This window comes from Cottoperca gobio, chromosome 20 (assembly GCF_900634415.1).
Source record: "Cottoperca gobio chromosome 20, fCotGob3.1, whole genome shotgun sequence".
Classification (NCBI taxonomy): Eukaryota; Metazoa; Chordata; class Actinopteri; order Perciformes; family Bovichtidae; genus Cottoperca; species Cottoperca gobio.
The window spans coordinates 6,867,140-6,880,721 of NC_041374.1; the positions used below are offsets into that span (position 1 = coordinate 6,867,140).

A 13,582-nucleotide genomic window follows, 5' to 3' on the forward strand; every position below is an offset into this window, starting at 1 on the left:
ATACGACTAGTTTTACATTTATAAATATAAAAAAAAGAAATCGTTTGATTAAAATGTCAATATGTTGTCCTAGTTATAGGAAATGCAATAATGCACTGTTATATTTAAAGCTTCAAACACGTCAACATGCAGGAAATTAAAGTGAACGCTTGCTCCTAAAAATGTACATTTACCTACAAGATCTGAAAATATTAATAAATAGTAAAAGAAACAAAATCAACACTCAGTTGTAGCTTATAACAGATGTTTTAAAAGATATTGCCTTGAGATTGCTTTTAGCTTTGAAAGGCGCTTTATAAATACAATTTACTATTATTATTATTATTATTATTATTATTATTATTATTATATCTGTAAAACAAGTCTCCACTGAATGTGACATAATAGTGTCTTCAGTTTGCACTTTGTGCATTATTCCGTCCTCCTCCTGGCCTAAAATCAGACATAATTGCCAACACAGATATTTTTAAAACAACATCAGCCTTTTAATGCTGCTGCCCAGGAAGTACATGTCTGGTATTTGTGAAATGGCAATAACAGATGGACTTCAGAGGGGGCACACAGCAGGGTTTTTGATATTCTAAGACAAAATAAAAACATTGGGACTAAATATCCCCTGTAATGAATCATATGAGTCATAGATGTACTAGTTGCTAAGCCAAAAGGGTTTATTACACTTTTCTGCCGAACATGGAGATCACAGAAACAGGGTTCAAAACAGTGCGAGTTACACAATGAATGGAAAATCAATTTCCTAACCTAATTTTTGTAACTTCTAGCAGGAAATAGAAACCAGGGCTATACCAATATCGAGCTCAACAGAAGTGGCACCAGGAAACAAACGAAACATATTCAAACATGTACTAATCTGAATTATGAAACACTGACGTTTTGTTTGCTCTGGAGTGTATGTTAAAATAAAGTGGATATTAATTTAATTAAATGAGGTCGACTGACTGATTGACTGACTTACTAACAATTGTATTCAGGTTCAATACATTACAGGGGCAATTACAGTTAATTGTATTTTTTTAATTTGTCTCATATTCCTCTTATTGGCCTAACAATTTTCTTGGAGATGAACCCTCATTTATATGAAAAGTTTGAAATATGGTCCAAGTCTGTTGAGCTACACTTCAATAAAGCAATACAGTAACATGCAGTGAAGAGGAAATATGTCATTGAAACGCATGCAGAGAGACTTGTGGTTTACGGAGTGTATTCATATGTAGGTGCAGCAACTGTTGTATTTTTAAAGTCACTAACACAAAGAAACACAAGAGGGATTTGGAGGTAACAAACCCAACAGACCAGGTTTGTTTCCAACTATAATGAATATAGGGGATTTCAATATTGTTCTTTGTGTTTTGAGTTGCTTGATTGGATGCAAAACTAAACTATAATCTAAGTAATTGTGCGGCGGGAAAGTCGTAGCATGATACAGAAATAGAAGCAAAAATGAGAAAAAAACAGAAACACACACATACAGTCCAAAAATAAAGGCAGAACAAATAAATAAGTATAAAACTCTGGGAAACACTGTCCCCGATAAGTCATTCCACCCTTAAAGTGAAATATGAGAGACACTGCTCCCGATAAATACACATGTAAAACACACACACACACAACCACACACACACTGGTAGGCAAAAACTACCATCACTGCTTGTCATTATGGAAGACACTGCTCCCGATAATGGGTTTTAATCATGGAAGACACTGCTCCCGATAACTTTACCATGTTATAAACTGCTCCAAAGTAGACCGTGCAACGTAAATGGCTTTCTTGCAAATTATGAAACCAATCAGCTCAGTTGTTTCGCTAAAAACGGGGTTTTGATAATGTTTTGGCTTTTAGTACAGCCTTGTTTTGTTTGTTTTTTAGCATTCATATTGTCACCAAGCACAGAATAAATAAAGTCTTTACTCATTTCTGGCTTTGTTGGTATATAAATAAGAATTTCCCAATATCCAGAGTGTCTGCTCCTAGTCTAGTTTTTGACAGACGCATTTAATTCCTAACTGACATATCAGGAAAACAACTCTTTTCTACCCTTCATTTCTCCCTTTTAAATAAGCAATTAACGACAGCGACGCACCACTGAGTACACCACTTTGTCATGATGTCATTTTAGAAAAAATATCCACACTCAAAAAAAGGAAGAAATGAAGGCCATAAACAATACAAATATTATTTTTTATCAGGGGTTCCATTTTGTCGGCAACAGTTGAGGAGTCATTTCTGCAGCAGATACTGCCGGAGGAGTAGACAGTATAACCGTCATAATTATGGAAGGCACTGCTTCCGATAACGTCGTATAAAAAAAGACGAAATAATTACTTTATAGTGGGCACTGCCACTGATAAAAAACTTAAGTACAAATAAGGTTTCTCAGTGTTTTGATGGCGAGAGGTCGCAGCGAAGGGTTTGACTGGAGGAGGCAGATTTGTCGGTAGCACTAATGTTTCTTCAAGCATTTGATGTTGGGTCACAGTTAAGAATGTGTTTTATACTTCTTGTATCTCCTGAATTTTTGTGAGATTACAACTCTTACCCCACTGCTTGTTCTTAAAGGGTGGGTCTTAGACCTCTGATTGACAGCTTGTGCTAAAGTGCCGATGTTGGAGCTTCTCCCTCTGCTCTACCTCAAACCTGCATTTCGAGAACACCCACACGCACGACGACGCCGCCTACGCTCACACCTCCCTGTCTTTCTCCTTTAGATTTCTTCATCGATGTCCCAGATGTTTCCCACCATGCCGTTGGCACATCCCTGCAGGTTCCAGGTGGCCAGGGCCAGCTGCATGTGCAGCTGATCCACGCCGGTGGTCTCGCCGATGGAGGCCAAAGTGTGGGAGCCCCGGCCCAGCAGGAGATGACGGAAGGGAGTCTCAATGGGGGACACATAGGCAGAGAGGAGGTTGTGCTCAACCTGGAAGGATAAACAAAGGCCGTAAGACATCTGTGAGATGTTTAGATATAGCATAAATTAAAGAATGACATCAAGTCTCATTGTAGTAGCAACAACGCTACAGTGTTGCTGAAGTCTGTCTGAGCTCAGATCATACATTAGGCAATAACCAATCAGAATCCAAAACCAGTGTCCTTTAGCTCTGGGTATTCAAACATCAATACTTTATTGGCACCGTCCACGATGTGTCCGTCACACAGAGAAGAACAAACTGATACGTATTGAAAGTTGGTATTGAATGCTTGCCCAGATTTGCACTTTATACTTATTCTTTGACAAGACTTAAATGTTGCCAATTGTGTTACCTAGTAATAACTCCTTGGTGGAAGTACTGCCATCAAGCTTGCTTTTAATGCTTAATTTAATTAACAACATCATAAATATGTATGTGTCTCAGTATGCGTCTCACACTCATGAGCCTGGCGTTGAGGATCCGACAAGCCTCTTTGTCATTTAAGTCAGTGTTGAGGATATCAGTGTTGATGCTTCTGGCAGCTCGCTGGAAGGAGCCGCGTGCACGGATCAGCCAGTTGGCATTCACCTTCAGATGACCAGCCTACAGAACAGAGAGTCGAATAAACATAAACATAAAGACATTACTAAGAACACACATCCTCGCTTTAGCTCGGAAAGACACAATTCCTACCCTCCTTAAAGAGGGGATCCAAACAAAAATAAAAGACGCGAGGCAGACCGAGAGACCGACCTGTGAGAGCTGGTTGATGCGCTTGATGACCCGGACAACAGCCCCGTTGAGGATGTTGCTGTAACGGTTCACATCCAGGCGGACCAGGTGGTCGTGGACCAGTCGCAGAGCCATTTGGCCGGCAAACTGTGCCGCCACTGCCACCATTTCACTGGTGTGATGGCCGGTTTGGAAATCGAGATCATCCTTGTTGTCCAGGTTGGTGCCATAGTAACTGTAGGTCTCCTTCTTTAGACCCAATGTCAATACAATGTACATATTAAAAAATAAAGTAACCAAGATGTAACAACCAGAATCAAATAGATGTCAGCCAACTGTACAAAGCTCCACATGTATGTTCATTAAGCAGCTGTTCCGTGATCAGTTTGTACCAAAGAATGTAGGGAAACCTGAGGTCTTCTTTAAAAAAGGAGAACAGGATAGGAGATTGTTCTCTCGTGCAACCTTTATATACGTCAAGAACGCATTTTCTTTTTTCCTTTTTACAGATTTACAATGTATCTGATCTGATCTTTGGTTTAAATGCGATGTCATTAACTTAGTTATACCATAATATATTTCCCCATCATCGTCATATTAACACGTGGATAAGATAAGACACAGCTGGGCCCTCGTAGCTCAACTACTCTTAATCTGGCTTCCTCTAATAGGAGGGCTGTGTACATCTAAACATTCTAATCATCACTTGTTGTGGGTAAATGTAAAACATACAGAATATAAAATGTACATTTCCATTGATTCTTTTGCATCGAGACTCACGTTGGGAGAGATGAAGTGGAAAGAGATGGAGGGAATTCCAGACATAGCCAGAAAGGGATAGGCGGGGTCGTCCATCGACATTGGCCTCTCTCTGCACACATCGTAATGTAAAGTCATTGTCCTGTACACAGCTATTAGCTAAACAAAAAGTCCAACAACTTCTTTCTACAGCGACAAACAGGATCAAACCTCAATATTTTATTATTGCTATTGGTAATTAAATCACGTGTCAATTTAAGACTGCATTGTATTCAAGCAAAGCTGTCGTCTGGCTGCTTGGGTTTAGACAAAATGAACATTTGAGGATGTTGGCTTCTTTTGATAAACCCAAAGAAAAGATGGCACTAGTATCTTTCCTTACACTTCTTTGAAATAGTTTGCTTTTGGCTTTACATACGGGTCATCTACTTACATTTTGGCCTTCAGGTCACTTGTTCCAACCATATCGTACACAGTGCCAGAGCCAAGAGGACTCTTCACCTGCATTGACGAGGCAAATTGAAGTTAATACAAACAGTACTGGTTTGTACGGAATTGGATGAGCCTCAAGTGAGGTGTTGTTGTGCCGTCACCTCTTTCATCGTGCTCTCGAGGAGGCTGTAGAGCAGCGGACTTGCTGAGGCCATAAAGCTCCCACGACCTGAGGAGACACACTCAGTCAACTGACAGTCGCTGGAAAACGTTTGAGTACAGAGATGCACTGCGGGTGTGTCCTGTACTTACCCATGACCACTCCATCCAGGTTTATGTAGGTGAAAACACGTCTGTCAATAGAGGACATGTACCCCTGAAAGCAAACGGACACATTCAAAAACATTAGCAGTGCAGGAGAGATTCTTTTTTTTCTTCTATTGTATGTCCAGATCAAAGCGATATAGTTGTCTTTGTTACCTCCAACCACTCAGTGGCGCCAACACTTCCGTACTCTCCACCGCTCCAGCTTGCAAACACCAAACTTCTCCTGGGTCTGAACCCATCTGGGAAGAAAAACAACACACAGGAAGCATTTCCATGAAAAGGTACAATGTGTCATTTTAACTTAAAACATTAAACATTAAAACAATTAACTAAAACTGATCGACCGAATGTAAAAGAGGTTGGAGTGTTGACGTTATGTCAAAGACGTCTATGTATTGTGTTGTAGATATATGTACTGAGATCAGCATGCTAACTGTCTAGCGCCGGCCCGTCGTGTCTTGTAATATGTGGTGAACACTGCCCCGCTATGTATTTGGAGCAGGTGGCTCGGAACTACACACTGCACCTTGAAGCAGAATGAGAAATTGCAACAAACACATCCTGTAACTGTAACTGAGTCTACAACATTGGATAAATGAGAACACTGTGATTTAAAGCTTCATTTATATTTCGGCATTAAGGGGTTGCGCCGTAGCTCTGATGTAACGCCATAACCGATGTGTGCCACCTCATTTCTTTTTGACTACACATCAGGGATACAGAGATTTTTGGGACATATTAGTTACCGTTCTCCACCATCTCCCGAACAGCCTTGGCCAGCTCGATCAGGATGGAGGTGCCAACGGTGGCTTTGGCATAACCTTTACCCCAGGAGTCTCTCTGAGCTCCCAGTACAACGTAGTGATCTGCAGATTCACATACAGACAGCAAAACATTATCTTAGATGTACGGTGAAGAAAAGAAAGAATCAAACTGTAGATGATTAGAGGGGAGATACAAAAAAAAAAAAAAAAAAGGTACCAGGTTCAATGAATCCTTTGATGACTCCAAACACGTTGTGGATCTCACTGCTGACCAGCACGTTGTTCACCTCAACAGTAATGTTGTGGCTGCCTCCCAGATTATAAACCACTGACGTGAAGCCGCCTTTGAAGCCGCTGCTTTCATCTGATTCAGGACCTTGGATTTTCCTACAGAGGATATTGAGAGGCGAGTGAAGCAACTGGCGAACGACACTGAACTGTGCCAGAGTTTAACGTTTCATTTATTTACAGCATGAATCCACTTTCTGAAAAAACACTGCTGTTATTACAGTAGAGGCATCTGAGTGTGTGTGTGTGTGTGTGTGTGTGTGTGTGTGTGTGTGTGTGTGTGTGTGTGTGTGTGTGTGTGTGTGTGTGTGTGTGTGTGTGTGTGTGTGTGTGTGTGTGTGTGTGCCCTTACTGTAGAAGAGCTAAAGCCATGTTGCCGGTGATAGTCTGGGCTGGGATTTTGGGGAGGCCGGACGACTGCGTTGGAGGGAACTGAGTATGGTTGAAGGAAGGGAATCCAGGGGTGTAGGGGTCGCCTGAACCAAGATGGACCTGAATGGGGACACACACCAAATCAATATGTGATGCCAAGTGGTTTTAAAATCGAGACTTTACTGCTTCTTGGTCAAGTGGACTTTAACAGTGTGCTACAAAACTAGCATGTGCAAACGTACATGTCCGTAAAGTTCTGTGTTCGATACATATTTGTAATCTTGAGCATCAGGATAAATTAGAACGGCAGACGCCTCCTTCCTGGCAGCATTATCCACCTGAAGAAACATGGAAACAAGAGTTAAGTAAAGTTCCTGAAGACTAAAATGAGAATGATACGAGGCATATGAATGGCGTAGAAATCAGCCGTCACCTGCTCTGCAAAACTGATCTTTCCAGCTCGGAGCAGCAACACACAGTCTTTCAGTTCAATGTTCTTCTTCTGCAGAACTTCCAGATCCTCCTGACGACCGTAGTTGCCATACACCAGCTTGCCCTGCGAACACAAGCACGAGTCAGATATGGCCGCTACGTTCTAAAGCTGAAAGCTAAACAAGGAATAAATCCCAGATTGTTGGGCCTTAAAACACGACTAATGTAAGCATGTAAACAATAAACAAACATTTTCAAGTTTGGACTATAAAAGCATTCACTCGCCTCAGCTTTTCCAGGAGCACTGTAGGCCAGATACCCAGTAGGCTTGAAGTCCTCTGAACCAAAAAGGACACGGTTTGGACGCTTGCTGCAGATAAGAGGACAAAAGCTTGTTACATTATGGTTTGTCTTTATTTGGTTGGTAACCACAGTCCAGTCAGTTAATGAATTAAGCACAGTAAAGAATGTGTTTCATCAACCTGTCTGGCTTCTGCAGCTGAACATAGTGGATGTCAGTCCAGGGATCCATCTCCTGCTGCTTGAATTCGTCAAAGATGCGGTTTGCCAGACTCTTGTCTCCGTCACTTCCTGCTGAACGACTGGGCAGATCAAAGTCCCTGCAGAGAAGCAAAATCTAAATTTCCTTCCAACTTTGTCTCAGCTCAGCTCAGCCTTCTGAAATGACCCTGTCATGCATAGTTCAAACACTTCTGAGAGAAAAACACCCACAGATGACTCGTAACAAACTGTGCTCCATTTTAAATGTCAACCCTCGTTTTACATGTGCATTACAAGTGAAAGAGAAATATACTTTTTATAAAAAACACTCTATCAATGTGTTACTTTCCATAGAAACACAAAACACCAAGAGATCAGTGCGGGCCTTTCTGCTCTCTGTGCTGAAACTGATGTTAAAGTAGACGTCAGTGCTCTAAGCATCTTGTCGTGATAGTTAATAGTTGCATGAGATTACATTTACTTTTTAATGAGTGTAAAGATTCTTGCTCAACTTTCATACGTGGTGACCTTATTTATGATGTCTAAATAGTGCATTAGCCTTGCTGCACTTTGTAGGATGATTCAAATCATGAATAGTCTCTAAGTTTGAGAGAAATATCTTTATTTTTTGACCATATCAGCCGTCGCTTTGAGCTGGAGTTATTTGTGTAGGTCTGAGGTTTAGGTGAATATGGTTGCATGAATGGTAGGAAAAGGTAGAGACCTCCTTTTGGTTCTTTGAGTCAGCGTCCTCCATTATTCATGGACTCTTGTTGGGTATTAACCTTTACATTATCACACATTATAACCTTCTCCTGTCTCGTTTGTGTTTAGACTGCAGTGTAATACTTTAATAAATAAAATGTTCATTCAGTTCATTCATATTTATTATTCCTTTCACTCTCACAGGAAACTGAAGGCTATTGGGAGCACAACTATACCTGCCTAACAAAAGATTGACTTTGATTATTCTTCATTTTATTGACTTATTAATGAATCAGTAGGTTTGTTTGATTGTTGGGTGTGTTCTCATGTGGCTTCACCGTCAGTATGACAACATTCAATTGTATTTTTATTAAAGTTTTGCACATGAGCAATGTACCTCAGAGATTTGTCAAAGTCCTGGCTGGTGAGTTTCTGCGTGAGGAGTTGGGTGACGTCCTTCCAGTCCATCAGAGCGTCCAGGAGCTGGTGCAACAGCAGCTGGCGTTTCTTCCAGCTCTGGGCCACAGCTCACCTGCTCCAGCTGAGTTTCACGGTGGCTCAGGTAACCAAGCACGTAGCCTGGAGGACATACAGTGCGCAACCATAAGTGGATTTAAAAAAAGAAAAGTTAAACAAAAGCAGGATTCTAACTCTGCTGGTAAAGACATTAAGACTGACATAGTGGACCACATCATAACATGTTATGAGTATTATTGGTATTAAAGTGAGTCCATTTGTCTAGATTGGTTTTGAATGATGTCATTTGTTTGCAGAAATTCCAATTTTCTGCATTTATTTGATAATTTTGTTGATATTGTTCACGTGATTATTTTAAGGCAATAAATGACAATAACTCACTGGTACTACAAATGTAACAAATAAAATATATATATATAATTATTCATTACTTTCAATCCTAATATATCATTTTATATATTGTATCATTTAGATAATAGATATAGAAAGAGGGGCGTGTTAACATAAGATGATAATGATGAGTGTGGCCTACCGGTGACAAATATGAGCAGTGTCGCCAGGGCCAGGTAGCAGAGAGTAGTCCGGCCTTGACTCGGAGGTGCTGGCCTGAAGCTTGGAGATCCACCTGCCTGATCCTCGGCCTCCGTGGCGTCATCTGACAATTTGACCTCAACGTGTCTTTCTCCGTCCTCGGCCGGCTGCAGAGTGAACCTGCTGTACCGCTCACTTTTAATCTAGAGAAGATAAGAGTGAAAACTATGAGAGCAATGTGTTCCTGATCCCACAACTGCATGCAAGGAGGAGTGGCCAAGTGGCACAACACATGGTCTATTTATCCTTTTTATTCTAGATAAAAAAAACTAATAAAAACATGTGTTCAAAATTAAAAATGAAAAGGGTAAAACTCTAAATATAAGTAGCAAACTCACCACGCTGTTAAACGCAGACCTCACCCGATCCATTGCTGCTGCTGCTGTTCCAAAGAGACAGAGAGGGAGACAGAGAAGATGAGATTGTGAGTGGCAAATTGGTAACACAATTGCAAAGACAAGAGGAAACAGAAAGAGAGAGGGAGGGAGGGGATGAGGGGGAGAGGATGTGTGGCGGGTCGGGTTGCTATTGAGATGACCATTAAGGGTTGTTCTAGTTCTGCAGGGTGAAGAGTGCTTTCTCTGGAAACAGACCGACTGTTATTCATAAAAACCTACAGCATTAAAAACAATATTTTTATATTCAGTATTAAGTATGTTTCTTGCTTGCTTTCTATAGCAATGTAACCATATAAAATGTGTGTTTTGAGTTTACTTTGCTGCAGATCGACATCACTTTAGGCTCTGGTTAAATGTTCTGGACATTCTTTGACTAAATCAATAGTTGAATAAAAATAAATTAAAAAATGCTATATTCATTGTGGTTCCTGTCTCAATGCTAAGTTTCAAATATCTCAAATGACTTTCAAGAACTGGTTTGATGTTCACTTTATACACACACACACACACACGCAGGCACGCGCACGCGCACGCACACACACACCTGGAAAACATGACTTTCAGGTATTGTTTTCACATCACAGAAGCAATCTTTGTTTCATTTGTAAACATGTCTGACGCAAACTGTTCCAACTGACAATCCCTGACTCAACTTGTTAAGTCTTCCTTATAGAAAGGGATTGATGCAACCCAATTTACCGGTTTCTCAAACCACTTCCTCATTATGACATAGCACAGGACATAGCTATTTATTCATTATTAAGAGATCATACATATTCAGAGTACCTCGATTTTGTGCAATCGTTTACTGATGAAAACAAAATAAAAATGGCAAAAGGTGCTTGTGCAATTGTGAATCATTAATCATCTAATAGTTTTTTTTATTTAATTATAGACTGGATAGAAACCGTTGGAGAGTACTGTAGTCACATAAGCTTGGTCATGTCTGGACTCCTCAGGAAATGTTAAAACTCTTCCTGAAAGGGTTATCTCCATACACATTTGGCTTGCTTTGCATGTCTGACCAGCTCGTATTTCTTATTTTTGGAGGAGATAATTAAGTGATTATTGGGGGGTGCAAGAATACTCCTCCATACCACACTTGCAAACCGAACAGAGGACAGGTGACATTTATAGCATCATTTGTGAGTAAGCTAGTTAGCTGGACGTTTAGTGTCCTCCATATATTTTCGGTTGAGGGGAAGACTCCCGTAAAAGGTAATAAACTCAACTACTAGCTGACTTTATAATACATCAAATAATACAATGTCAGTGAATGTAATCTCACCTTATTGCCGCTAAGAAAACCCGCGTCCTTATTGAGCTTCTTGTGTCCTTATGGTCCTTATAGGGTCGTAGCACTTCCGCCTTACGTCATCTCGCAGTCAGTCACGCACACATTCCTAAAGGTCACGCCCACCGGATGTAGAAAAGTACATTTACTAAAACACTGTACTTAATATTGAAGTACTTGTACTTTACTTCCATTTTATGATACTTTATACTTCTAATTTACAAGATTCAGAGAACTATTGTACATTTTACTTCGCTACAGTCATTTAACACCTGAAGTTATTTAGCAGAATAACATTTTACATTCAAAACATCAGTTCATACAATATAATGTGTTGTTCAGTGCACAAACCTGCTTATCTGCTAGTCCTTGAATTGTCATTTTCCAAAAACATTTTTTTCATCATTCTACTGCAACACACTTCCTGCCCAGCACATCACCAGGACGAAGCTGCCGCCCATGGATAGGGGTAGGTAGAAGTGAGTGCACATGATCATTAAAGACCCCCATCACCGCAGCATCATTGTCTGCTACCACATATCCACATATGTATATATTATTATAGTACACAGTATTTAATTCCGCTGTACAGTATTTACAATTTTACATTCTGTTTTATCTTATTCTATTTGTATGTATTTGACTTATTCCCGCATTTTACTTGCACTAGTTTATTTCTTTATTTTTTGTTTATGTTTGAAGTATACTGTATGTTGCATTGTTGGAGGAGCCTGGGACTTAAGATTTTCATTGCCAACAACTACGCTGTAGCTTTTGTGCATATTACAATTAAGCCTTTGAATCTTTGAATAAAATATCAATTAAAAACACCATCAAATATAGCTTTTTTGCACAATGAGTATAGTTTGCTGATAATACTTTAGTACTTTTACTTAAGTAGTATTTTGAATGCAAGAGTTTTACTTGTATTTTTATAGTGTGGGAGTTATTACTCCACCACTGCATACTAGACCAGCAACTGATAGAAAGTCACCACGTACATACATTCAAGAAGTGTATTTACATTTGTAGTAACTTAAAGCAGGCTGAAAATGAGCTTTTCACTGCCCTCTCTTCTTGAAAGTTAAAAAATATTTTACCTATAAAAATCAACGGAGCACTATATTTATTATTATGTATTGGCTATGAGAAATGCTTTATAATAAGTGAGTTTAGTGATATACAAGATGCCTGTGGCAGTTCTCTCTAATTAGGGATTCTTGACGAGTTTATGATAAAAACATTTGTTAATCTAATTTAAAACATTAAAACATTTAACAACGACATTGCTGGCTGTGGTATCCTGAGCTACTTAGAAGCACATGCGGTTGCCTCTGACCTTGTTATGGCTTTAATTCCTCAGCGTAGGATGAGTCTGAATTGTTAGTACACAGTGTTTAATCCTGTTTGGCTGACAATACTCTTCCCTGTTCTTCTTAGCCGACACCTCTTACCTGTCGTCCACTCCTCTTTGACAAACAAGCAAGAGCACAAACTGTTGACATCAGGACCACCAAGAGGTATGCACTTTCAAGTGGGATGTGTATATGTTGTTTTACTACATGTATGAGTATAGGTGAAGAGACACTGCTCCAGTACAACTCTTTTCTTTATCGATTATGCTACATCTGTAACTTTAGAGGAAGAGATTTACAGTAATATGATCTCACTCTGCAGTGGCAGCACAGATGGTTGCAGAGCAGGACTTCAATGTAACACTTTAAAATGTGGGAAATGTGGGCATTTGTGTCAGTATCTGTGACTAAGGGACTGTGTGAAGATTATTATGGGATTATGTATTGTTTCTCTACTGAGGGAAAGCAGGGAAATGTTTTAATGCCCCAGATATATATTTAATTTGATCCTTTTCTAGCAAGATTGAATGAAAAGAAAATGTAATAATAATAACTGAATGTCACACATATGCCTTTTTTTCATCAAAAAGGTGAAGTTTATAATATGCAGAGCAACAAACTGTAACAGAGGTTTTTCTTTCTGCTAGGTGGGAACACATATGTCAGTTTTTAAAACAATATGTTTATTGAGATTTTCCATTTCCCCCACAACAAAAACAATAACTATTAATCAATCGACTGAAATCAAGACAAACAGCATCAGGATTTAAAAAAAAATATTTTTCTACTTAATTAAATGAATAATTTCACATTGGTTAATCCATTAATCTATTTGTGGACTACACCTGTCCACAGTAGAGGGAATGATGATCGGAGATGTAATAGTGTACCACACAGACTTTTAATTGATACGTTTAAGCGTTGGTCACAGACAGGTGCTTCGGCTGCTCCGCGGCTCCACTGCACTGTGTCACCGCTGGGCTGTGGCTTCGAACGACCTCGCTGCTGGGACCCAGCCTACTGCAAGAGAACAGAACCAGGCCATCACCATGCATTCATTATGTGACTGATTACCTGATTCCGTTCAGCTGTCTGGCCTCCAGCTGGGACACTCCTGTCTCTCCCCAGCAGCCGGCGCCCTAACCACACTCCACTGCCACACTATTGTTTGTCACTTATTCTGGTCCAGGTCACATTAATTCAATATAATTCAAGAATCATTGTCAGGAT

At 39.9% G+C, this 13,582-nt stretch overlaps 1 protein-coding gene across 1 annotated transcript; it reads right to left on the reverse strand.

Annotated features, from left to right (window-relative positions):
• Positions 1 to 644: 644 nt before the first annotated feature.
• Positions 645 to 11,077, reverse strand: tfr1b (transferrin receptor 1b). Its single transcript, XM_029458080.1, is given in 20 exon segments — positions 645 to 2,933; positions 3,382 to 3,528; positions 3,679 to 3,906; positions 4,438 to 4,528; positions 4,850 to 4,917; positions 5,010 to 5,077; positions 5,161 to 5,224; positions 5,329 to 5,414; positions 5,922 to 6,041; positions 6,157 to 6,326; positions 6,580 to 6,719; positions 6,842 to 6,937; positions 7,033 to 7,155; positions 7,317 to 7,401; positions 7,514 to 7,651; positions 8,635 to 8,711; positions 8,713 to 8,816; positions 9,247 to 9,448; positions 9,644 to 9,687; positions 10,992 to 11,077. Coding segments are annotated over 19 exon segments (2,253 nt in total). The 5' UTR covers positions 9,677 to 9,687; positions 10,992 to 11,077; the 3' UTR covers positions 645 to 2,720.
• Positions 11,078 to 13,582: the final 2,505 nt, after the last annotated feature.